Source organism: Theropithecus gelada, chromosome 11 (genome assembly GCF_003255815.1).
Source record: "Theropithecus gelada isolate Dixy chromosome 11, Tgel_1.0, whole genome shotgun sequence".
Classification (NCBI taxonomy): domain Eukaryota; kingdom Metazoa; phylum Chordata; class Mammalia; order Primates; family Cercopithecidae; genus Theropithecus; species Theropithecus gelada.
The window spans coordinates 91,861,089-91,887,847 of NC_037679.1; the positions used below are offsets into that span (position 1 = coordinate 91,861,089).

At 51.8% G+C, this 26,759-nt stretch overlaps 2 protein-coding genes across 4 annotated transcripts in view; both read right to left on the reverse strand.

Annotated features, from left to right (window-relative positions):
* Positions 1-6,152, reverse strand: part of ANKLE2 (ankyrin repeat and LEM domain containing 2) — a 37,848-nt gene extending 31,696 nt beyond the window's left edge. For both annotated transcript variants that reach the window (XM_025400928.1, XM_025400927.1), the window contains exon 1: positions 5,887-6,152. In XM_025400928.1, coding sequence (XP_025256713.1) covers positions 5,887-6,067 — 181 coding nt within the window. In that variant the 5' untranslated portion in view covers positions 6,068-6,152. The remainder of the gene's footprint in view (positions 1-5,886) is intronic.
* A 7,945-nt stretch (positions 6,153-14,097) lies between these two features.
* Positions 14,098-26,759, reverse strand: part of GOLGA3 (golgin A3) — a 54,997-nt gene continuing 42,335 nt past the window's right edge. For both annotated transcript variants that reach the window (XM_025402388.1, XM_025402387.1), the window contains exons 18-24: positions 26,051-26,167; positions 23,238-23,377; positions 22,605-22,737; positions 21,971-22,093; positions 20,948-21,112; positions 19,740-19,903; positions 14,098-18,422 (exon numbers count right to left, since the gene is read on the reverse strand). In XM_025402388.1, coding sequence (XP_025258173.1) covers positions 18,233-18,422; positions 19,740-19,903; positions 20,948-21,112; positions 21,971-22,093; positions 22,605-22,737; positions 23,238-23,377; positions 26,051-26,167 — 1,032 coding nt within the window. In that variant the 3' untranslated portion in view covers positions 14,098-18,232. The remainder of the gene's footprint in view (positions 18,423-19,739; positions 19,904-20,947; positions 21,113-21,970; positions 22,094-22,604; positions 22,738-23,237; positions 23,378-26,050; positions 26,168-26,759) is intronic.

Consider the following 26,759-nt stretch of genomic DNA (forward strand, 5'->3'; position numbering starts at 1 on the left):
CACCCCGGGCAAAAGGGAGGACACCCGCAAAAAAAAAAAAAAAAAAAAAAAAAAAAAAAAAAAAAAAAAAAAACTTTTTTCTTGGCTGGGCGCAGTGGCTCATGCCTATAATCCCAGCACTTTGGGAGGCCGAGGTGGGCAGATCACCTGAGGTCAGGAGTTCGAAACCAGCCTGGCCAACATGGTGAAACCCCATTTCTACCAAAAATACAAAAAATTAGCCGGGTGCAGTGGCAGACACCTGTAATCCCAGCTACTCGGGAGGTTGAGGCAAGAGAATGGCATGAACCCAGGAGGCGGAGGCTGCAGTGAGCCGAGATTGTGCTCCAGCTTAGACAACAAGAGCAAGACTCCAGATCAAAAAAAAAAAAAAAAAAAATTTCTTTCTTTTTTCCCAGGCAGGATTCCACTTTTCATACAAACTCTCTCCTTACTATAATGCCACCAATTTTTTTTTTTTTTTTTTTTTTTTGAGGCAGAGTCTTGCTCTGTCACCCAGCCTGGAGTGCAGTGGCAGCATCTCAGCTCACTGCAACCTCCGCCTCTTGGGTTCAAGCGATTCTCCTGCCCCAGCCTCCCAAATAGCTGGGATTACAGGCACCCGGCATCACGCCGAGCTAATTTTTGTATTTTTAGTAGAGATGGGGTTTCACCATGTTGGCCAGGTCTTGCACTCCTGACCTCAGGCGATCTGTCTGCCTTGGCCTCCCAAAGTGTTGGGACTACAGGCGTGAGCATTTTTTTTTTTTTTTTTTTTTTGAGACGGAGTCTCACTATGTCTCCAGGCAGGCTAGAGTGCAATGGCGCAATCTCGGCTCACTGCAACCTCCACCGCCCGGGTTCAAGCGATTCTCCTGCCTCAGCCTCCTGAGTAGCTAGGATTACAGGCATGTGCCACCATGCCCAGTCAATTTTGTATTTTTAGCAGAGACAGGGTTTCTCCATGTTGGTCAGGCTGGTCTCGAACTCCCGACCTCAGGTGATCCGCCTGCTTTGGCCTCCCAAAGTGCTGGGATTACAGGCATGAGCCACCGTGCCCAGCCCATTATATTCTTAAAAAAAAAAAAAAAAAAAAAAAGTCCAGGCACGGTGGCTCATGCCTGTAATCCCAGCATTTTCGGAGGCCAAGGCAGGCCAATCACCTCAGGAATTCGAGACCAGCCTGGCCAACACAGTGAAATCCCGTCTCTACTAAAAACAAAAATTAGCCGGGCATTGTGGCACATGCCTGTAATCCCAGCTACTCGGGAGGCTGAGGTAAGAGAATTGCTTGAACTTGGGAGGTGGAGGTTGCAGTGAGCCAAGATCGCACCACTGTACTCCAGCATAGGGGACAAGAGCGAGACCTCATCTCAAAAAAAAATTACCCAAGCATAGTGGTGCACGCCTACGGCCCCAGCTACTCAGGGGGCTGAGGCAGGAGGATCACTTGAGCCTGGGAGGTGGAGGCCACCGTGAGCCGAGATGGCACCCCTGCACTCCAGCCTGGGCGACAGAATCAGACCCTGTCTCAACAACAAATAAAAGGATGGGGGGGAGTAATATTTCTGAATTTAAGTTTCCATAGGGTTCTGACTTTTAAAAACATGTTCGTGACTGACATACTCAAGAAATAAGTAAAGCCGGGCAAGGTGGCTCACACCTGTAATCGCAGCACTTTGGGAGACCAAGGTGGGTGGATCACGAGGTCAGCAGTTCCAGACCAGCCCGGCCAAGATGGTGAAACCCTGTCTCTACTAAAAACAATACAAAAATTAGCCAGGCGCGGTGGCAGGCGCCTGTAATCCCAGCTACTTGGGAGCCTGAGGCAGAAGAATTACTGGAACCCAGGAGGCAGAGGTTGCAGTGAGCGGAGATCGCCCCACTGCACCCCAGCCTGGGCGACAGAGCGAGACTCCGTCTCAAAAAAAAAGAAACAAATAAGTAAATAAACAAAAAGATGGGGGACACCCAAATGGAATACCAGCCAGAAGAAACGAACCTAACTGGTTTACAAGTGAGTAACACACCGGAAGCTAACCTACATAACTTTGGAAAACTGAGTGACTAAAGTGCTCTAAGGAGAAAGACAAAAAGAAGTGTGGCCATTACAGTGTGAACAGCCTCTAAGCAGTAGGTGTTTTCACAATGCTGTAAGTTAGCACACCTACAGCTATTTTCTGTGGACTCCAGGGTAAAGCAAATCATTTGAATACATGGTGGCTGATGAGAGCCAGGACTCTCCATGACAGAAAGGAAAGTGGGAGTGAGAACAGGGTTTCATCAAATGATTCCTGTAAAGGGCAAGAGAGTAAGCATCTCAGACTCTATGAGCCAAAGGCCGTGTAAGTGCTCAAGAACAGCCACAGGCAGGGTGTGACAGCTCACACCTGTCATCCCAGCGCTTGGGGAGGCCGAGGCGGGAAGATCACTTGAGTCCAGGAGTTCAAGACCAGCCTGGGCAATGTGGCGAGACCCTCTCTACAAAAACTTTAAAAATTAGCTGAGTGTGGTGATGTACACCTGTGCTTCCAACTACTTGGGGAGCTGAGGCAGGAGGATAAATTAAGCCCAAGAGTTTGAGGATGCAGTGAGCCCTGTTTGTGCCACTGCACTCCAACCTGGGCAACAGAGCAAGACCCTGTCTCCAAAAAAAAAAAAAAAAAAAGAACAGCCACAGATATACACAAACAAAAGGGTATGGTTGTATTCCAATAAAACTTTACTATACTTAGGAAAATAGATGGGGGCCAGTTTGGATCAGTTTGCTGACTCTTGTATTAGAATAAACCCAGGGGCCTGGGCATGGTGGCTCATGCCGGTAATCCCAGCACTTTGGGAGGCCAAGGTGGGTAGATCATTTGAGGTGAGGAGTTTGAGACCAGCCTGGCCAACATGGTGAAACCCCGTCTCTACTAAAAATACAAAAATTAGCCAGGCCTGGTGGCGTGCACCTGTCATCCCAGCTACTCAGAAGGCCAAGCAGGAGAATCGCTTGAACTGGGCAGGCAGAGGTTGTAGCCTTGGCCTGGATAACAAAGTGAGACTCCATCTTAAAAAAAAAAAAAAAAAGAATAACAGACGTTGCATTGAAATTGGAAGTATCAGTATGATCACATGGTCCCTGACATATCGATGGTTAAAGATGTGAGAAACAGCTAGGTCTGAAGACTGGGTAATGTTACATTAACAATTTTTTTTTTTTTTTTTTTTGAGATAGAGTCTTGCTCTGTCACCTAGGCTGGAGTGCAATGGCACGATCTCTGCTCACTACAACCTCCACCTCCCGGGTTCAAGCAATTCTCCTGCCTCAGCCTTCCGATTAGCTGTGACTACAGGCACCTGCCACCACGCCCAGCTAATTTTTTGTATTTTTAGTAGAGGCTGCCTCACCACATTGGCCAGGCTGATCTTGAACTCCTGACCTCGTGTTCCACCTGCCTCGGCCTCCCAAAGTGCTGGGATTACAGGCGTGAGACACGGCACCCAGCTGTGTATGCAACTTTTGAGATTGGCTTTTCCTAGTCAGCATAATGCCCTTGAGATCCACCTGCGTGGCAGAGCGGACTGCAGCGGAGTGGCACCCCGGGGTCCACCTCTAGAGGGACATTTGAGTTATTTCAGTTTCTGGCAATTACAAATAAAGTTGCTATGAACATCAAATACGGGTTTTTGTGTGAAAATCGTTTTCATTTCTCTAATAAAAGCTCAGGAATGCAGAGCAGATTTAACTTCCTAAAAACCTGCCAGGCTGATTCCCAGAGTGGCTGCACCACTTACCATCCCCACTCGCAATGCACGAGACCCAGTTTCTCTAAATCTCTGTTGACTTGTGGTAATATCAGTATTTTTTTATTTCAGCCCCTCTCAAAACACCACCCCCAGCCACTTTGTCCGTAGCTCTGCTTGGATGATGCTGGTGGTGACGGTAACAGAGCACTCAGAGGTGCTTAACACATACCAAGTGCTGCACTTACCCAACTCCCAAAAAATCTTAACTAGGTACTACTATAATCCCTATTCCTAAACGAGCAGGCTGAAAACAGACAGGTTAAGGCCACAGCAATAAGTGGTAGGGCCGGGCGCGATGGCTCACACCTGTAATCCCAGCTACTCGGGAGGCTGAGGCAGGAGAATGGTGTGAAGCCGGGAGACGCAGGTTGCAGTGAGCCCAGATCACGCCACTGCACTCCAGCCTGGGCGACAGAGCGAGACACCGTCTCAAAAAACAAACAACAACAGCAACAAAAATAGAAAAATTAGCCGGGCTTGTTGGCATTCACGTTTAATCCCAGCTACTCGGGAGGCTGAGGCAGGAAAATCGCTTGAACCAGGGAGGCGGAGCTTCCAGTGAGCCGAGATCCTGCCACTGCACTCCAGCCTGGGCGACAGAGCAAGACTTCATTTCAAAAAAAAAAAGAAAGTGGGTAGGGCCAGGACACAAACTCACACAACCCGACAGGAATCCTCACTCAATCATTAGAAAGCACCGCTTCTCAGTGACTAACAGTCTGACAATTTAGAGTAAAAACAAACTCAGTTTCTCCCACTAGACTCTCGCCAACATGCTTCAGACGCCAGATACGTGGCGGTTTTCTCGCCACGAATCACGCAGGTCATCAGTTCTGCAGCGGACACAGGCTGGGTGTCGTCTGTGCAGTTCCATCCTAACTCAGTCATCTACTCTGACAGCATCTTCCTGGACATACCAGCAGACCCCACAGGTTAAGGGCTCAGCCCCACAAGACTGTCCCCCACTTCCAGTGCCCAGGTTGTTTGACCTGCGCTTCGGACCGACTGGGTGTAACCGGGTAACCTCCTCAGGTTGTGTTAATTTGCTAGAGCGGCTCCCGAACTCAGAGACATGTTTTACTTACATTTACCAGCATAGGATAAAGATTACAAAGAATACAGGTGAAGAGATGCGTGAGGTAAAACCGGGGGGAAAGGCTTGAAAATTCAAGGCCTCTCTGGGCACCGCCTCCAGGAATCCCCACGTACTATCTGGAAGCTCCCTCAACCCAGCCCTTTTGGGTTTTTACAGAAACTTCATTTCACAGGCATTGGCGATCAGCTCAACCTTCAGCCCTCTCCCCTCCCCGGAGGTTGCGGGTGGGGCTGAAAGTCCCCAGAACCTCTAACTCAGCCTTGGTCTTTCCTGCGACCAGTCCCATCCAGAAGCTCCCTAAGGGCTGCCGACCACCAGTCCACTCAGCCTACAAAAGACATCACATTGGAGGTCCCCGGGATTTCAGGAGTTGTAGGCCATGAAAAGCGGATGGAGGTGAAACACACAGTTCACAGTATCAGTTACCTCAAACTTAAAATGACCAAAACCCACCTCCGCTCTCCACATCACCCAGACCCGACAGTCTACCCCAAAGCAATAAATGGACACCTTCTCCCGTTTCCTCCCGCCCCAAACTCCTAAGTCACACAGGCCTTTTCCGTCTCTGCCTCCTGTTCAATGACCAGTAACCGCAGGGGTTTCACATTCCAAACACATCCGGGACCCAGGGCTTCCTACCCGCGCCGCCCCGCTTTGGGCCATCCCTCCCCAGGTCTCCATCGACCGCAGCAAGGCTCTCCGCTAACGCCCCGCCGGGCTCCCGCCGCCTTCCCCGGAGGCCGCTCCCGAGCCCAGAAAGGTCTCATCCCCGAACCCGGCGTGGCCCCTGCCGCCCCCGCCCCGGGAAGCCAGGTTCCCCGCAACTGCCCTTTCCGCGGCCGGAATGGCCTTTCTCGAGCGGCCCTGGGAGAAAGGAATGGCCTTTCTCCCGGCGGCCTCGCCCAACTGCTGCCGGCACCGGGAGCTCGAGGGGCGCGGCCCAGGACGGGGTCCCGGGGAGGGCGTCGGGGCGGGGAAGGGACCGGGATGCAGGGGCCCAGCGACCGCCTGGGCCTCACCTGGGGCGGGGGCGGCGGCCGCAGGCGGCGGAGGGACTGGGGTCCCACTGCGGCCCAGACCCCCAGGCCGCGGGCCCAGCCGCCGCACCAGCCACCGCACAGCGATCAGCAGCACCGAGGCGCCCAGCAGCTCCCAGGCCAGCGCCGCCCACTCGGCCGCCGCCAGCCGCGGCCACAGCATCGCCGCAGCCCGGGCCGCAGCCGCCTAGGAGCCCGCACCCTGCGCCGCGCCCGTTCCAGGACCCCGCGCCGGGCTGCCCGCGCCCTGCCTGACGGCGCCACGCTAGAGGCGGCCGGGGTGGCGCGGGGGACACGGGCGGCGGCCCCGCTCACGAAGGTCCGGCGAGGGCGCCGCGGTGGCCCCGGCCCTGGACCCCAAGCGGGCGGGGACGGGCTAGCGGACGGGCGGGCGCGGCAGGCGGGGCGCGGGCAGCCCGGCGCGGGGTCCTGGGAACTGCGCGGCGCGGAGAGGGTAATGTGTGGGCGGGGGCCGGGGCGGGGCCGGGGCGGGGCTTGTTTCCTGCCTCCCGGGCCCGGGCCTGGCCTCCGCGGGGCGCTGCGCCTCTTCGAGAACGAAGCGGGCTCCGCCGGGTTCGTGAGCTCCGGGCCCCAGGACCGTTTGCGGCCGCCCCGTCCTGGAGCTGGAGTGAGGAGGCGCTTCTCACTTTCCTGCGAACACGCAGAACGGGCGGCCGGCGCTGGGGAGGCCCCCGGAGCTTCCCGCTTCTTCACCAAGCGACCCTGACGCGCAGTCGAAAGCTTGGATTTTGCCGGGCGCGGCGGCTGCGTCCGGAGTCCCAGCGCCTTGGGAGGCGAGGCGGGAGGATCCCCTCGGCCCAGGAGTTCGAGACCAGCCTGGGCAAATATTTTGAAAGTCATGGTAAAAGCCGCAGTTACTTTTGCACCAACCTAATTGGGAGACCCTGTCCCGAAAAAGGGAGGAGGATTTTCCTGTATACAATTTAGATTTTTTTTTTTTTTTTGATGCGGAGTCTTGCTCTGTCGCCCAGGCTGGAGTGTAATGGCACGATCTCTGCTCACTGCAGCCTCCGTCTCCTGTGCTCAAGCGATTCTCCTGCCTTTCCTCCCAAGTAGCTGGGATTACAGGCGCCCGCCACCCCGCCCGGCTAATTTTTGCATGTTTAGTAGAGACGGGGTTTCATCATGTTGGTCAGGCTGGTCTCGAACTCCTGACGTCAAGTGATTGGCCTCCCAAAGTGCTGGGATTACAGGCGTGAGCCACCGCACCCCGCCTACTTTAGATATTATGAAATGAAAATGAAAGACCTGAAAAATATAATTGATATCCTTGGTTAAAAACATAATTGATCTGAGCGAGGTGGCTCAGGTCTGTAGTTCTAGCAACTCTGGAGGGTGAGGGGCGAGGGTAGTTTCAGTTCGGGAGTTCGAGGCTGCTGTGAGCGTGATCTCGCCTGTGAATAGCCACTGCACGCCAGCCTGACCGACATAGCAAGACCCCATATCTTAAAAAATATCATTGGATGGTACTAATGGTTGGTTGGGCACTACAGAATAAAGGGTCAGTACATTTGAAGATGGGTGAAATGGAAATTTAAACCACGATGAGATGCTGCTTTAAATCCACCAGAATGGCTAAAATTTAAAAATTGGCAATATCAAATTTTGCTGGCAAGAGCGAACACTGAGTTAACCACTTTGGAAAATAGTGAGGCAGTTTCTTACAAAGTTAAACGTATACCTCTGCTGTATTCTGAGTGTCTCTCCCCAGTGTTCGTATGTTGAAACCGTAACCCCCAAGGTAATGGTATTAGGATGTGGGGCCTGTGGGAGGTGATAGGTCAGGGGGCAGAGCCTTATATACTTTACTTACAAGAGGCTCAAGAGGGCCGGGCGCAGTGACTCACGCCTGTAATCCCAGCACTTTGGGAGGCCAATCACTTGACTTTGGGAGGCTGAGGCAGGAGGATCACAAGGTCAAGAGATGGAGACCATCCTGGCCAACATGTGAAACTCCATCTCTACTGCTGGGTGTAGTGGCGCACGCCTGTAACCCCAGCTACTCAGGAGGCTGAGGCAGCAGAATCGCTTGAACCAGGGAGGCAGAGGTTGCAGTAAGCCGAGATCGCACCTCTGCGCTCCAGCCTGGCAATAGAGCAAGGCTCTTGTCTCAAAAAAAAAAAAAGTATGGTGCTTCAAACTAGGAACACCCCAAAAGTATGTCAGTAGGTGGGTAGATAGATTGTGAAATTGTCATAGGCACATACTATCATTATCACATGGTTATATACTATTCAGGAACGACATGGCTGAGTCTCAAAAGTACACCATGAAAAAGAAACCAAACTCAAGAGTGCATACTATATAATTCCATTTATGTCTTTTTTTTTTTTTTTTTTTTGAGATGGAGTCTCACTCTGTGTCCCAGGCTGGAGTGCAGTGGTGTGATCTCGGCTCACTGCAAACCTCACCACCTGCCCGCACCCTGCCACCCACACCAGTAAAAGCAATTCTCCTGCCTCAGCCTCCTGAGTAGCTGGGATTATAGGTGCGTACCACCACGCCCAGCTAATTTTTGTATTTTTAGTAGAGACAGGGTTTTGCCATGTTGGCCAGGCTGGTCTCGAACTCCCGACCGCGGGTGATCTGCCCATCTTAGCCTCCCAAAGTGCTGGGATTACAGGCGTGAGCCTCCCCGCCCAGCTGCGATTTATGTCTTAACAGCAAAGCTTGTGGTGAGAGAACTCAGAACAGCAGCTGACTAACTGGGGGGGTTAAATGGAAAGGGGCACAAGGAGCTTTCTCCTGTGAAGGAAATACTCTGTATCTCGTCTGGGTTGATAATAAAGGCACATATTTGTTAAAACTCATCAAAGTTTTGGCTACAAGGTTCATAAATGTGAAGAAAAACTCATCAAACTGTATGCTTAAAATATGCCTAAGTTTTAAAAAAAAGAATAAGGAGTACCTTGTTCGAATGAAACCTGCCATTGTTGTTTTTGATTTCTAGGTACTGTGAGGACAGATCTCTGTGCTGAGCGCCTCCCAGTTTTGACCCTTTATGAACGTGTGCCATTGTGTGGTGACAAGAGCACAGGCTCTGGGCTGCCACCTGGGTGGGTGTCCGGTCTGCTGCCTGCCTCTGGGTAACTGTGGGTGAATCATTTCCCTGTGCCTCAGGTTTCTCATTGGTAAAATGAGGACAATCATAGTATCTATCTGACTGGGCACAGTGGCTCACGCCTATCATCCCAGCACCTTGGGAGGCCAAGGCAGGAGGATCGCTTGAGCCCAGGAGGTAGGGACCAGCCTGGGCAATATGGCAATACACTGTCTGTACTAAAAATTTTTTTTTTTTTTTTTTTTTTTTTGAGACGGAGTCTCGCTCTGTTGCCCAGGCTGGGGTGCAGTGGCCGGATCTCAGCTCACTGCAAGCTCCGCCTCCCAGGTTTATGCCATTCTCCTGCCTCAGCCTCCCGAGTAGCTGGGATTACAGGCACCCGCCACCTCGCCCGGCTAGTTTTTTGTATTTTTTAGTAGAGACAGGGTTTCACCATGTTAGCCAGGATGGTCTCGATCTCCTGACCTCGTGATCCGCCCGTCTCGGCCTCCCAAAGTGCTGGGATTACAGGCTTGAGCCACCGCGCCCGGCCTTGTACTAAAAATTTTTAAAAATTAGCTGGATGTGGTGGCACATGCCTTGAGGAGGGAGGATCACTTGAGCCTGGGAGGTCAAGGCTGCAGTGAGCCAAGATTGCGCCATTGCACTCCAGCCTGGGGGAGAGGGACCCTGTCTCAAAAATAAACACACACACAAACACATACATACATAGATAAAAAGGTAATTACGTAAGTCCTTGCTACGGAGCCTCCATACATGAAGGACTTTAACACACACACACATACATAGATAAAAAGGTAATTACGTAAGTCCTTGCTACAGAGCCTCCATACATGAAGGACTTTAATAACGAGTTGTTATACACTTTTATAAACTATAAATTTAAGTTTGACGTATATGCATGCTTTATAGGGGTGGCCGGGTTCTCGCCCGTCACAGGGATCTTGTCATCTGAATCATAAACCCAAGCAGCTCTGGGAGAACTGAGAGCTCATTTGTTAAATGGTCAGCTGTAGTCGACTGTTGCCACCCAGCACGCACTCTCCAGCCTTAACAACAGAAGCTCCCAGTGGGCGGTGGAGACGCTCCCGTCTCCTAAACACATCCAGCGGCCATGTGACTAAGCAAAGGCAGCGGAGAGTGAATGGATGGTGACAGACGCGGCCACGCAGCCGGCCTTCTGCGAGTGCCTACAATGCACATCCCTGTCCTTTCTCTCCCTACTCACCTCCGAGGGGGACGGAAGGTAGGACTGGGAGAGCTGTTCTCAGGCTGGTGGACGCTGTGATTAGCGGAGACGGAAGGCACTTTTCTTCTCGGCACCGTGAAGCTGTCCTGGTCAGTCCTGTTTCCATGCTTGAGTGTCTATGGTGCAGCAGCTCCACCATCCTTGACACCAGGACTTCTGTGGAATCCAGGTAGGCAGCTAGGGTCCTGGTAGGGCCATGCCCTCACCCCCATCTAATGCATCCACTCCCCGTTAAATGAGAACGGAATAATCACAGGGAAACACGGAAACAACTCCACTGTTCTGAAGCCAACCCTGCATTAGCCACTGTTTAACGTTAGGTAGAAATGAAAAAATTTGAGATGTAAACTCCTGCAGGTAGAAGTGGATTTCTCGTGAGTTAACAAAATGAAACTTACTAGAATCAACGGCCTTTTCTGAGAGCCATTCTGATTTTATTCCTAGTTGTAGTTTAACTTCTACTTCGTTTCTGATCCCAGATCACACAGGGGCCGTGTGAGCCCCAGGGACTCAGTGGAAGCTACAGTCTCATAGCTCGAGGATTTACTCCCAACGGGCTGGGATAAGCCCTAGATGAGCAGGGAGTAGCTAATTTTTTCTTCCCCTTCTTTTTCAATATTAATTGGATTTCCTTAAAAGCCGTGTCCATTAAGTCTGTTATCAATGGCTATTTAGCACTTGTGGAAACCCAGCCATATGTTACATACAGTAGGGTTTAGTCAGGAAAACAGTCTAGGCCAGGTGGTTCAGCAGAGAAAATGCAGGGGCAGGGACGGCAATTGCAGGACGCCAGAGGCCTTCAGGTGGAGATAACGGCCCGTAGTGGAAATGCAGACTCCAGAACCTGGTGGAACCAGGGCTGAAGCCGGGGAATGAAGGTGGCAGGGGAGCTGCGACCGTGACCATCAGACGCCCAGCCACAGGGACTGCCTGATGCAGACAGGCGGCGGCAGTGGGGTTGGAGGGGGGCGTCTGTTTTCTGGGTGAAGATGGGGCATTTTGAAAGCATTGGGAAGATAAACCTGACGTCTCCATCCAGTCTCCAGAAATGCACATTTAACGCTCAGGAGATCTTGCAACAACTGAAGTGCTGTTGGGAGGCTCTGTGAGCAGAGATAGACTGTCCTGTGCGTTTCAGGACACTTAGATGTGACACTCAAAAATATTTCACTGTGGGCCAGGCGCGGGGGTTCACGCCTGTAATCCCAGCACTTTGGGAGGCAGAGGCAGGTGAATCACCTGAGGTCAGGGGTTCGAGACCAGTCTGACCAAAATGGTGAAACCCCATCTCTACCAAAATACAAAAATTAGCCGTGTGTGGTGGCGGGCGCCTGTAATCCCAGCTACCCGGGAGTCTGAGGCAGGAGAGTTGCTTGAACCCAGGAGGTAGAGGATGCAGTGAGCTGAGATCGAGACACTGTACTCCAGCCTGGGCAACAAGAGTGAAACTCCGTCTCAAAAATATAAGTATTTCATGTGAAGGTGGAATCCAACCCCGACAATGTGTAGAAAAGCCCAAAAATCTACACAAATTCCTGAGCCGAGGGCTACAGAGATGAGCATCCTGGTAATGCCAAGGACACGCTGCCTTCGAGGCTAGAGGTTCCCACCTCATCAGTAACGGAGGCATCGCCAGCCCTCAGCTGCCTCGGGAGCCCCCGATCGGCCTTCACGCCTCCCAGAAGCTCCACCATTTCAGCCCTTAACTGGAGTCCAGACCTTAGAGACATGGACACTGCGAAGGTCGCCAGCAGCAAGTGGTGGAGCCAGGAGGACGGCTGTAGGACGCCCCCACACACAGGCGAGCAGAGGGCGTTGCAAACATCGGCAGAGGCGGCCCAGCAGCAGTTTAACATCTCGCCCTGTGTCCAGGAGAAAGGCTACTGCCCAAGTACACTTTTTTTTTTTTTGAGACGGAGTCTCCCTCTGTCACCCAGGCTGGAGGGCAGCGGCACGAACTTCAATCACTGCAACCTCCGCCTCCCAAGTTCAAGCAATTCTCCTGCCCCAGCCTCCTGAGTAGCTGGGGTTACAGGAACCCGCCACCATACCCGGCTAATTTTTGTATTTTTAGTAGAGATGGGGTTTCGCCATGTTGGTCAGGCTGGTTTCAAACTCCTGACCTTGAGTGATCCACCTGCCTCGCTCGGCCTCCCAAAGCGCTGGGATTACAGGCATGAGCCACCACGCCCGGCCTGCTTCCTAATACTACCTGAGGTCTCAGATTTCCAAGTGATCTGGTGATTTTTAAATCCTGAGCCTCGGCCGGGCGCGGTGGCTCAAGCCTGTAATCCCAGCACTTTGGGAGGCCGAGGCGGGCGGATCACGAGGTCAGGAGATCGAGACCATCCTGGCTAACATGGTGAAACCCCGTCTCTACTAAAAATACAAAAAACTAGCCGGGCGTGGTGGCGGGCGCCTGTAGTCCCAGCTACTCGGAGGCTGAGGCAGGAGAATGGCCTGAACCTGGGAGGCGGAGCTTGCAGTGAGCCGAGATCGCGCCACTGCACTCCAGCCTGGGTGACACAGCGCGAGACTCCGTCTCAAAAAAAATAAAAAAATAAAAAAAAAATAAATCCTGAGCCTCCCATCAGCGACAACCCAAATTCCTGACAATACCTGACACCACTCTAAGCCAGGAAGAAGTGACCCATCCGTGTCTGCCAAAACCGCTCCTGACACCCACTGCTGAGCTCTGTAGCAGGATGCAGCGTGGAGCTTCGAGCTGCTGAGACAGACACAGCTGAAAATACACCTGTCAGCCAGTCAGTGCAGTGCCTGCAAACACGTAGCAACTCCATGGAGAAAAGGAAAACGTTCAGATATAAACATGTCCCCTTAAGGGTTATTATAAACAAAAAAAAGTTATATCCTTAATATTTCAGAAAGTTAAGGCCACAGAAGGTGGTCAGGGAATTTTTACTCTGATCTGTGTAGTAATTCCCTGGGTACAGAAGCGGGTAAAGCAGTCACAGGAAAAAGTGCATTAATCCCACAGGGCCAAGCCCGGCGACTACCACTTCCTGTCCCTTTTCTGTGCTTTTTAAACCATGGTGGTGTCTACTAATGTCTAACTGAAAACTCTATATCTGGTTAACTGTTTTTTTTTGTTTGTTTGTTTTTTTGAGCTAGAGTCGCACTCTGTCATCCAGGCTGGAGCGCAGTGGCGCGATCTCGGCTTACTGCAACCTCCGCCCCCCGAGTTCAAGCAATTCTTCTGCCTCAGCCTCCTGACTAGTGGGGATTACAGGCACACACCACCACGCCAGGCTGATTTTTGGGTTTAGTAGAGGTGAGGTTTCACCATGTTGGCAGGGCTGGTCTTAAACTACCGACCTTAGGTGACCCACCCCCGCTCAGCCTCCCAAAGTGCTGGCATTACGGGCGTGAGCAACCGCACCCAGTTGACACCTGGTTAACTCTTAATGATCAAAATCAAAGTACGGATGGAAAAGACAGAATCTGGGAAGTCACATTGCTGAGGTCTGAGAGTCATGACCCCACCGTCACCGCGGAGGCCCAGCAGAGGGCAGCACCTGCATGATGAGGCCCAGCTGAGGCGGCGCCGCACAGAGCGGCCACCATCCTTCCCCTGGTCCACCAGGAAGCTCGCTCCCCCTCCTGTATTCCTGGCAAATGGCAACGGGCGAAGTGTGGGCCAAGGGCAGAGGAGGCGGTGCCATGCGTCTGCTGTTGTCACAAGCCACAGAAGTTGGCTTCACTCCTGCCTGAAACCGGCAGGGCACTAGAATTCTTTTTTAAAGCATGTGTTGAACAGAGTGTGTAATAACATGAGATTAAAAAGTTACTCTCCAAACAACAAAATATAAGTATTAAAATGAAGCTTCCAATGAATATGAAAATCTTTACCAAAAAATAGTTTATTGCACAAAATTTAAGGAATTCCCAAGCACACTTACATTTGTAAAAAATCAACGTGCTTTTTAAAGTTACACTTTGTCAGACAAGGTGACCCCTTTCCCCAGAACAGCCACAACTTGAGGGCTCTCTTTTGTGAGGAAATTTTTAATAAAAATGAGTAACTCAAAAGCACTGAATTTTCCAGACCCTCTAACATATTTCCCTCAGGATCCTGTGAGAGCCTGAGATCACTGTATGATGAGATTTGCCTGGACCTTCCAGTCAGTGAGCTGAGAACGCCTCACACCACAGCATCACTCAAGTCCTCACGTCAGAGGGCTCCTCGAAGGGAGGCTCCAGGACGGTTCTCTCTCAGATTTGCTGGTCCCCTCCCCTCTGAGAATCTTCACATACAACATTCTGTTTTTGTTTTTAAAGACCTCAGGGAACTAGAACTCTTATGTTGTGGGAACCCTACACCAAGGAGAGCTGAGGGCAAACTCCCTAGCATAGCACAGTGCGGCATGGACTGCGTTCTGGGGGGCAGGGCCCTGCTGGACCCACCTGAGGAGAGTCTGTTTCACATCCTAACAAAATCACTGCCTGATCCATAGTGCAGAGGTTGGGAACAGGGGTGTGAGTCCGTAAGACCCGTAGCATCCATCTCACACACACCATGGAAAAACACATGAAAACCAAGTTACGTTGTTTTGGGAGCGTCAGAAAAACAACCAGTGACGTCGTGAAGTGCCCAAGCCTGTTGTGACACACAGCGTGGGGACAAACACGCCGCATAATACTCTGGGGACCCTGTTTTCTAAGCAATACTCCCGACTTCACTGCCTTTTCCATGAGGATATTCCATCATTCCCACTGCTGCCCACAAGAAGAAAATAATTCAAACTTTACGCACTGAAGTAACTCTGGGAGGTAGAAGTGCCGGGAGAGTCCCTTGGAGATAAGAAAAAAACCTCGACAATAAAGAAAAAGCTGGCAATTTAAAACTTCAACTTCAGTCGGGGGTGGTGGTTCACGCCTTTAAACCTAGCACTTTGGGAGGCTGAGGTGGGCAGATCACCTGAGGTCAGGAGTTCGAGACCAGCCTGGCCAAAATGGTGAAACTCCACCCCCATAAAAATACAAAAATTAGCCCGGTGTGGTGGTGGGCACTGTAGTCCCAGCTACTCGGGAGAATGAGGCAGGAGAATGGCTTGAACCCGGAAGGCGGAGCTTGCAGTGAGCCAAGGTCACACCACTGCACTCCAGCCTGGGCGACAGAGCGAGACTCTGTCTCAAAAAACAAACAAACAAACAAAAAACCCAACTTCCTCTTTTAGGCATCTTCTTAAGAAAGGAAGCCTGAAGGCAGTGTCCGTGTGAACACAAGAGGTCTCAGATCCAGAAGCACAAGCCGTGCATGAAAACACCAGAAGACTCACCGTGGAGAGCGAGGGCAGCCAGGCCCTGCCAAACCAGAGGGGGCCCTGGCACCGGCGGCCACAGAGCACCAGGGAGGTATCACGCCCGAGGGCACACGCAGGAAAAGCGGGGTGAGAAACGCAGAGCTACCTTCCCTTGAGTATTTTCACAATTAGTTTGTCCTAAGAGAAAAAAAAATACACGGTGAACATCGCTCACTCGAGGACTTTCCATGAGAAGTCGCTCCCCATCGAATGTGTGTGATTTCTTGATTTTAATTTTTAAAAATTTTCTTATTTTTTTGAGACGGGAGTCTCGCTCTGTTGCCCAGGCTGGAGTGCAATGGCGCGATCTCGGCTCACTGCAAGCTCCACCTCCCAGGTTCAAGCGATTCTCCTGCCTCAGCCTCCTGAGTAGCTGGGATTATAGGCGCCCGCCACCACACCCAGCTAAGTTTTCTATTTTTAGTAAAGACAGGGTTTTGCCATGTTGGCCAGAGTGGTCTGGAACTCTTGACCTCAGGTGATCCACCCGCCTCAGCCTCCCAAAGTACTGGGATTACAGGCATGAGTCACCACGCCCGGCCCGATTTCTTGATTTTAATATTAAAACAAAGGGGTAGTGCAGCCCAAATAAATAAGAATGTAAATTACTGTATTTTTCTTTTCTAATGGTACAAGAACAATTTAGTAAATAACATCTTCAACTTAACATAAAAAGGATATATTTATAATGAAATTTTCAAGTATTATTTCAAAATTAACCCTGTACAAATGATATATATATTTTGGAAGTTCTAATACTTGCTAGAGAATATTTTTTAAATACCAAACATCTTTGTGGTTAATGCTGCCTTAACCTTACCAATTAACCTTCTAAAAGTATATTACAACAGAACACAAGTAGCATAAACATACCATACTGTTTTCTCCACAAAACAGACACAAGATACGGACATGAGCACATCTGGCCTGGCCAGTGACACTCAGAACCTCGTTTCAGACCCATATCTCTGCAAAGGAGGCCACACGGACCCATTCTCTCTCTCTCCTCATACAATAAATATTATTTTAGATTTTCTTAACAAACTAGGGGACAACTTACAGACCCCAACTCTCGCAGTGTCTGCAATGTTTCAGGAGTTGGGGTGGGAAACGGAAGATCTCACACACGCAGTGCTGATTCTAAATAAGGCATCTGTTTCTGAGACACCTGGGGAGAGCACAGCCACCTTCCTCACGGTGCTGGCCTGTCTCTCCCGGAAATCGCCTCTGCTCTCCACATGATGCTGGTGTAAGCACAAAGGACCCAGGACTTCTCTTGGTGACTGCACGAGTACAGGCGCTCCCTCAGACACTGGTAAAGATTTTCACTTGGGCATAGAAGTGTGAGGCCTGTTACCACCTGCTATCTACACCTGGCTGTGGCTCCAGGAGAAACCGCAGGAGTCGCTGCAGGGAGCCCCTGGCCTGCTCTCCTCCTCCTCCACCTTCCTTCCTCTCCCTCTGGCCTCTCCCTGTGCCCCACAAAGGTCGGATCAGATACGGGGCCTCAGTGTCCTTGTGCCTCCTGATGGCCTTCAGGCCTAAGGGTCCAAGCTGCCCCTTCCCGGTGGCCAGCCATGGTGGAATCACACAGGACCAGTGGCCTGAGAGGAAGAGACCGGCAGGAAGGAAAGACCCTTAGCAACAAAGTAAAACCAGAACAGAGGACCTTTCTGTGTAAGAATATTTGGCTTTAGAAGGTAAATAAAATAATTATATTTCTTAGAACAGAATTTTCTGACATCCCTAAATCCTACAGGTAAATTATTCCCAACAAATTTTCAAAAGGCAATCAATAATAAGACAAATAGGTTCTTCTTAAATAATATGAGCATACGCTTGTTAAAGATTGGGTTACAGGCTGAGCGCGGTGGCTCATGCCTGTAATTCCAGCACTTTGGGAGGCTGAGGCGGGCGGCTCACTTGAGGTCAGGAGTTCGTAACCAGCCTGACCAACACGGTGAAACCCCATCTCTACTAAAAATACAAACATTAGCCTGGCATAGTGGCGAGCGTCTGTAGTCCCAGCTACTCGAGAAGCTGAGGCAGGAGAATGGCGTGAACCCGGGAGGCGGAGCTTGCAGTGAGCCGAGATGGTGCCACCGTACTCCAGCCTGGGCGACAGAGCGAGACTCCATCTCCAAAAAAAAAAAAAAAAAAAAGATTGGGTTATGATCTTCATTGTCTACGTACACATCCTATGGTGGGATGGCTATCCAAAAAAACAAGCAAAAAGGTGCAAATAAAATTTCATTTCTGCAGAAAAGTAAAGCTCTTACTGAACGGAACAGGGAACTGAGACTGCAGCCGGCCTGGCCGGGCGCTGGTGCCGCACACCCCGTCGTGCAGCCTCTCCCCGTCACCTGCAGAGAGCAGCGTCGGTGACCGCTCGGAAGACATGTCCTACAAGTAACTCTTCAGACACGTTCGAAGCTCCTTGCCAAGAGCCTATTAGGCTTTTAAGATTTGGTCATTCCATGGGAAAAGCTAATTGTAATATTCGAATGTTTTTCTAATCCTTGGCTCTCATTCTGTTATATATTTTACTCCTTGTTAAAGGCAAAACAAAATTTAAATTTCATGTCTTAGAAAAACATCGGCCACACAATCGAATAAATAACATTGATAAGAGAGCATTCCGGACAGCGGTACACGGAGGCGAGTCCGCAGCAGTCACTGTCCTGGCCCTTCTTTGGAAGCCCTGCTCTGACTGTGTCTCTGGGCATTGCCACGTGGGTTGGCATGACCCCCAGGGGGCGCAGGGCTGGCAGTGGCTGGTTCCACCGGAGTCCACGAGGACAGAGACTCGTGCACCGTGAGGGTGTGCTCCTCCATCTGGCGCTGCAGGCTGTCCATCTCCTGCCTGGGACAGAAGAAGGAAGGCGGCCCAGATCACACACGTGCCAGGCAGAACGTGCCACCCGTGGGCAGCCTCGCTCGCTAGCACCTGAGTGGAGCTGGGCAGCTTCGGGGACCCGCAAACCAACCGAGACCACAGAAGTTCAGCTATTCTCGGCACTGTTCTCTACACTGTGCAGAGGACAGTCGAGGGCGTACGCAAGAGGACACAGGCTCAAGGACCAGTCCTGACCAGGCGGCAGGGTGGAAGCTGTCACTGAGGCCTGGCACACGTGACTTCCATTCCGTAACCTTCCCTCGGGGTGCCGCCTGGCCCCACCCTACACATTTCACTCAGCCTCAGGCTGCCAGGTGCACTGCGTGTGGCCTTCCAGCTTCTCAGGGCCTATCACGGTAGTTTAACTCCAGGCAGTTTCCGCCTATGAGTTCAGAGGCTGTGTGTGAGTTCCCCAACCTTTATATAAACCTCAGAGGTTGTGTATGTGAGTCCCCGACTTATATAAACCTCAGAGGCTGTGTGAGTCCCCCCGCTTATATAAACCTCAGAGGTTGTGTGTGTGAGTCCCCCCCTTATATAAACCTCAGAGGTTGTGTGAGTCTCCACCTTATATAAACCTCAGAGGCTGTGAGTCCCCCCCCTTATATAAACCTCAGAGGCTGTGTGCGCCATGTCCCCCTTCATATAAACCTCAGAGGTTGTGTGAGTCCCCCCCTTATATAAACCTCAGAGGTTGTGTGAGTCCCCCCCTTATATAAACCTCAGAGGTTGTGTGTGTGAGTCCCCCCCTTATATAAACCTCAGAGGTTGTGTGTGAGTCCCCCCCTTATATAAACCTCAGAGGTTGTGTGAGTCCCCCCCTTATATAAACCTCAGAGGCTGTGAGTCCCCCCTCTTATATAAACCTCAGAGGTTGTGTGTGTGAGTCCCCCCCTTATATAAACCTCAGAGGTTGTGTGTGAGTCTCCACCTTATATAAACCTCAGAGGTTGTGTGTGAGTCCCCCCCCTTATATAAACCTCAGAGGCTGTGAGTCCCCCCCCCTTATATAAACCTCAGAGGCTGTGTGCGCCACGTCCCCCTTCATATAAACCTCAGAGGTTGTGTGTGAGTTCCCCCCTTATATAAACCTCAGAGGTTGTGTGTGAGTCCCCCCCTTATATAAACCTCAGAGGCTGTGTGCATGAGTCCCCCCACCTTTATATAAACCTGCTCAAACTCTGCTGGGCACTCATTGAGTGCTGGCACCAGGAGTGTCCTCTCAGCTAAAGAGGGCATTAATCTTTAAGACTAGCTGAAGTGCAACACAGAATATGGTCGTACTTGAGCTGCTGGAGGCAGCTGTTCAGGTTCTTGAGGGGCTCCTTGCTCACGGCAGGCGGTGGCTTCAGCAGCTCCTCCAGCAGCGAGGCGGGAACCGGGCAGTCGGGGATCTTGATGGGCGTGGCGGGGTTGGAAGAGCTGGCCTCGCCTTTTGGCTCCTTTCTCTGTTTTGAAAAGCACATGATCAGCTTTCCCACCGTCCCCTCCCTCGGGTCAGTCTCACTAGCACAGCATGTGGCAGACGGGCCTCCCCAGCGGGTGACATGGGGCCTCTGGGAAGGGGACCGTCCTGGCTCTGGGAAGGGGACCGTCCTGACAGCACAGCAGTCCCAGAGCTCCAGAATAGCTGGCTGAGGAAACACCTTTATTCCTAAGGCACAAAACCACAGCAAGCCACAGAGACAACCTAAGTCCTGGGTCTGCAGCGGGGCGGGGCCGAGCCACAGACTTACAGCTCTCCCAGAGGCTTTTCCCATCAGAGACTCAAGGCCTTGACGTGGAATTTCCCTAAGAAATTAAGTATGTTTTCCAACTTAGGCTCCCTTTTGGGCACAGCTCCCGGGCCCCAGCCCTTCGCACACAGCAGGGACTGCCAAGTCACAGACCAGCTGCTCATCTGCTTTACAAAGCACATTGTAACAAAGTGGTATTTGTTTTTTTTTTTTTTTTGAGACAGAGTCTTGCTCTGTCGCCCAGGCTGGAGTGCAGTGGCCGGATCTCAGCGCACTGCAAGCTCCGCCTCCCGGGTTCGCGCCATTCTCCTGCCTCAGCCTCCCGAGTAACTGGGACTACAGGCGCCCGCCACCTCGCCCGGCTAGTTTTTTGTATTTTTTTTCAGTAGAGATGGGGTTTCACCGTGTTAGCCAGGATGGTCTCGATCTCCTGACCTTGTGATCCGCCCGTCTCGGCCTCCCAAAGTGCTGGGATTACAGGCTTGAGCCACCGCGCCCGGCCAACAAAGTGGTATTTGAATTCAGAAATGAGGCAAACGCTGCTGGATGAATGAAACCAGAATGAAATGATTTCATCTGTCACCTGAGCAGGACATCTCATTATCACTGACTTTATACAGCCGCTGCTCAGCGTGGGCTAAACTACATAAACGGACATCCGTTTATGTCTGAATGACTAACATGCCTGCCAGCCTCCTGTCCAAGAGCATCTACAGCGCAGCCTGGCTACCCCGGGAGGGACGCGGGCCTGAGTACCGTCTTGGCCGCACCGCGGCGCAGGTCCAGCTTGAGCTGCTGGTTCTGCTGGAGCAGGGTCTTCATGTTGTTCTTCAGCTCCGACACTTTTGCCTGGAGCATGAATTTATCCTTCTGGGTCATGGACAGATCTTCCTGGGCCATCTCCAACTCAGACTTGACATTCTGTGGAAAATGAAGTCAGATTTTTTAAGTTAACAGATCTTAAACATCCTGCCAAGATCCGAGTTTGTATTTTCATAGGTTAAGCACATGTGTGTCCTCCTCGGCGCCATCTCGATGGTCCCAGTCCAGGTCCAAAACGCTCAGGACCGGAAGTGTGTCAACTTTTGGAATTTTGAATATTTGCATCACACCTGCCAGCTGAGTATCCCTAACCCAGACATTTGAAATGTTCCAATGAGCATCTCCTTTGTCATGCTGACGCTCGCAAAGTTTCGAATTGTGGGCTTTTGTTTTGTTTTGTGTTTTCGAGACAGAGTCTGTCTCTGACATTCAGGCTGGAGTGCAGCGGCCCAACCACAGCTCACTGCCCAAAGCGCGGGGCCTACGGGCATGAGCCCCTGTGCCTGGCCAGATTTTGGGTTTTTGGCTGATGGATGCTCCTCTGCCTGTATCTATAAATAAATTCTCACTGTGACTCAAGCCCCTCATGTACGAGGGGGACTCGGCAATTATACTCCTTTCCCGAGCAGTCAAGACCGAACCCTGAGCTCTTTGTCGAGAAGTTTATTGCAGATTGGCAAATTTTTCCCATGCACCCTCCCATTTGCTGGACTCCATGAAATCATGTTCTTGGTCCATGTCACACAGTGGGGCCAAGGGATCGGAGCCGGCCCAGGCTTCAGCCCCGCCTCCGTCCTGCCGTGTGACGTGGACCAGGTGACTTCGCGAGCGCCGCACTGCACGAGGGTGCCAGCTCCCCGGGAGCACTGCCTGGCCACAGGCCGCACGGCACGGGAACCAGGGGCCGCCCCAGGACGTGCTGCTCCCGCCTGTGCCCAGCGCCTCACACACAGATACCTGCAGCAGCTGCTGTAGCCCTTCCAACTCCTTTCTGCCCTGCTGCTCCGTCAAGTCCAGCTGCTGCTTCAAGGACTGGATTTCTCTTTCTTTCTGATCCACCTCCCATTTGAGATTTTCCATCTAAAGAGGGGAAAGTCACATGGCCAACAATATTGAAGCGGCTTTACTGCCCAGGAAAACAGCTCTAGCTGTGTGTCGTTTCATTTGATTTATTTATTATTTTTTTTGAGACAGAGTCTCACTCTATTGCCCAGGCTGGAGTGCAGTGGCGTGATCTCGGCTCACTGCAACCTCCACCTCCCGGGTTCACCCCATTCTCCTGCCTTAGCCTCCCGAGTAGCTGGGACTACAGGTGCCCGCCACCATGCCCGGCTAATTTTTTGTGTTTTTAGTAGGGACGGGGTTTCACTGTGTTAGCCAGGATGGTTTCGATCTCCTGACCTCATGATCCGCCTGCCTCGGCCTCCCAAAGTGCTGGGATTACAGGCATGAGCCACCGCGCCCGGCCTGGTTTATCTTTTAATACCATATTCAGAAAACCATCACTATTCCTCCCCACGTAGGACGGCGTGAAGTCACCCAGGACACCTGTGAGTCCAGCCCCGCAAGTCCAGCCCCCGCGAACCATCACCTCTTGGTTTCCCACAGGCTGTTTGCTGAGCTGCTCGTCCAGCTGCTTCTGCAGGAGCTGGAGCTGCACCCGGGCCTCGGCCAGCTCTGCTTGGAACTGTGCTATCTCCTGGGAATGTTTCCCCTCCCGAATCCTAGCGTAAAAAAACAAGAAAGCAGGGAACTGCCGCGCTCCTCCAGCATGCCGTGCCCTCCTGCTGGGAAACGCTGCCTGGGGAAGGCATCCATCCCGGCAGGTGCTGCGAGCTGCAGCCATGCTTGGTGCCCCAATGTGCACTCGGGCAGTCCTCACAAAGTGTCTGAGACTCACCCTTCGCCAGCTCCCCTCACGGATCCCAGAGACCACAGCGCCTGGGGCCCACAGAGCCACAGCGTCAGCCCCGCGCCGGGCCGCCCCTTCCCGCCTCGGACCTGAAGCTAAGTACTCGTGCTGGGCGCTCTCTCTCGGGGGAGGACACGGGGCAGTGAGCGAGGCTCAGGCTTCTGGAGACAGACGCTGGGTGCCCCCTACTCCTATGATTCACACTCAAGTACTCGGCAATTTGCAAACTATAGATGACCCTCGCTGTGCTGAAGGTGATGAATTAGACCCCGCCCGTTGCCAGGACAGCCGTGTGTGAGGCCGGGCACTCACTGAAGGTCGTCGGCCTCAGCCTGCAGCTTCTGCACCAGGTGTTCCTTGGCCTGCAGCTCCTTCTTTACCTCACTCAGCTCCAAGGAGGCCGCCTTGAAGTGGCGGCGGTTGTGCCCGGCTTCCACCTTGGCAGCGGCCACCTAGGAGGAATGAAATCACATTGTCCATACCCTGCATGGCACCTGCAGCTGTATGACACGCTGGACGCAGTGGGTGAATCCACTCCCGGCCCCGTGCACGTCTTGGCTGCTGGCGTGTGCTTCTCCACAGGCCTGTCAAGGTCCTTGTAAAGATGAAACCACCTGACCCGGAGCTCAGCACACTCATGTGGCTGCTGCTGTCTGTTCAATGAACACGAACATTCATTCGAGAACATTCATTCACAAACATTCATTCCAGAGTTTTTGCTCTAAACAGTTTTTATAGTCTTCTTCCAGTTTATTCACAGCCTGGACAACATAGCAAGACCATGTCTCCACAAAATATAAAAAACTCAGCAGGGCATAGTGGTCCCAGGTATTCAGGAGGCTGAGGTGGAAGGATCACTTGAGCTCAGGAGTTCTAGGCTGCAGGGAGCGTGATCGCGCCACTACACTCCAGCCGGGGTGACAGAGTGAGGTCTGGTCTCAAAAATAAAGGAAATAGGCCGGGCGCGGTGGCTCATGCCTGTAATCCCAGCACTTTGGGAGGCCGAGACGGACAGATCACGAGGTCACGAGATGGAGACCATCCTGGCTAACACGGTGAAACCCTGTCTCTACTAAAACAACAAAAAATTAGCTGGGCGAGGTGGCGGGCGCCTGTAGTCCCAGCTACTCGGGAGGCTGAGGCAGGAGAATGGCGTGAACCCAGGAGGTGGAACTTGCAGTGAGCTGAGATCGTGCCACTGCACTCCAGCCTAGGCGACAGAGCGAGATTCCGTCTCAAAAAATAAATAAATTTAAAAATAAATAAATAAATAAAAATAATAAAATAAATAAATACATTTTAAAAAGAAAGAATAAAATTAATTGCAAGGCCAAGGCGGGCAGGTCATGAGGTCAGGAGATCAAGACCATCCTGGCTAACAGGGTGAAACCCCTCTCTACTAAAATACAAAAAATTAGGCGGGCGTGGTGGTGGGCGCCTGTAGTCCCAGCTACGCAGGAGGCTGAGGCAGGAGAATCACTTGAACCCAGGAGGCAGAGGTTGCAGTGAGCCAAGATCACGCCACTGCACTCCAGCCTGGCAACAGATTGAGACTCTGTCTTTAAAAAAAAAAAAAAAAAAAAAAAAACACTGAAAAAAATTAAGTGAAACCTAAGCACAGAGTGAAAGCTGGAGAGCTAGGGCACTGTGTGAGCCCAGCCTGAACCACAGCCCAGCAGCAGGCCCCAGGCAAGGGTTAAACGGCTGGGCGGATGAGGCCTGTGAGGCCAAAAGAAAGCTGTTAACTGCTCCTATTAAAATACTCCTGCCACATTTTTTTTTTTTTTGAGACAGAGTTTCACTCTTATTGCCCAGGCTGGAGTGCAATGGCGTGATCTCGGCTCACTGCAACCTCCGCCTCCTGAGTTCAAGCGATTCTCCTGCCTCAGCCTCCCAAGTAGCTGGGATTACAGGCATGTGCCACCATGCCAGTCTCATTTTGTATTTATAGTAGAGACAGGGTTTCTCCATGTTGGTCAGCCTGGTCTCGAACTCCCGACCTCAGGTGATCTGCCCGCCTCAGCCTCCCAGAGTGCTGGGATTACAGGCTTGAGCCACCGCGCCCAGCCACCTGCCACATGTTAAAATTAATTCTATTTATAAGGAAACTTTATTGTTTCACCCCTTTTAAAAAAAAAATCAAGAAGCTTTTTATTTTTATCTCAATTACATTATCATAGAAAAGTTCTTAAAGGCTGTGGCAAAGCCAGGTCATAGACATGAAAGAAGCTTTACTGTTAGGCCAAAATGTTTGAATTGTGAAGCAATTATAACTTGTAATTTTTTTACAAGTTCAATTCAAACAGGATTTAAAGGAAAAGTGATGTGTTCTTTCCTGCCTTTCTCTAGAGAAAACCAGTTATTTCTTGTGTTCCTCCTAGAAATTTTCTACATTTACATGAGCATCGAATGCACGCACACACACCACGTCCCAGGCACACACGTGCACGCACACACCCCATGTGCACACACAGGGCAAGCGTGCTGAGTAGCTGCTCTGTGCCAGGCATGGCAGAGGTAGCCAGCAAGCAGCGTTCTAACGGAGGAACAGGGTCCAGACAGGGCACCTGGGGGTCAGGATGGGCCTCTGCTGGCAACTTGACCAATGTGTCAGTGAACACAGGTGAAGCAGGGCAGGGGCCAGCCATGAAAAGACAGCTCTCTTGCAGTGAGCCGCGATCGCGCCACTGCACTCCAGCCTGGGCGACAGAGCAAGACTCCGTCTCAAAAAAAAAAAAAAAAAAAAAGAAAAGACAGCTCTCTACACAGAGAAGGGTCCACAGAACCACCCCTCGTCTGCCGAACACAAATGGGATCCTATGCTATTCTCAAGTTTGCTTTTTCAATGCAACAAGACACACAGGACACCGTTCCTCGCACAATATAAATACACATGCATGCGGAGCTCACTGGCCCCAGGTCCTCACGGCTGCACTGCCATTTAATCTAACACCACCGTCTAAGGACCAGACCAGGTGCTCTGCAGCCTCCATCACCGACAACTGCAACGCACCTTTGCTCTCTGTAACTGCTGGAAGGAGGCTGGTGTGTGAAGGACTCTGCATAGATTTCTAGGCACTGGAGCGTCCCCTGGAACGCCCTGTGAGCCAGAAAGTGGCACGCACCTGCTCCTTAAGGCTGTTCACCTTCTCCTTCTCCTTCTCTAGTGAGGCCTGCAGGGCCTGGACAAGCTGCTTCATCTGGCGATCCTCCTCTTCTTTGCGCTGCAAAACCGCCTGCACCTAGATCAGATTGCAGGACAGATAAGGACGTCAAATGGCAAACACACAAGGCTGCACACGTCACATCACAGGCGCAGGCACACGTCACACCACAGGCGCAGGCACACGTCACATCACAGGCGCAGGCACACGTCACATCACAGGCGCAGGCACACGCAGGGAGGCAGAGGAAACTCCACCTCTGAAGAATCTGTGACAAAAACAGAATCCTAGGTTGCGGGAGCACAACCACAGGGCCGCACTCAAGAACGTGGCACGCCTGTGGGCCCCATGGCTCCAGAGGCTGGGGCAGAAGGATTGCTGAAGTCCAGTAGGTCAAGGCTGCAGTGAGCTGTGATGGTGCCACTGCACCACCCTCCACTCTGGGCAAGAGCCAGACCCTGTCTCAAAAAAAAAAAAAAAAAAAAGAATGGGCCGGGCACGGTAGCTCACGCCTGTAATCCCAGCACTTTGGGAGGCTGAGGCAGGTGGATCACCAGGTCAGGAAATCAAGACCATCCTGGCTAACACGGTGAAACCTCGTCTCTACTAAAAATATAAAAAATTAGCTGGGCGTGGTGGCGGCGCCTGTAGTCCCAGCTATACCAGAGGC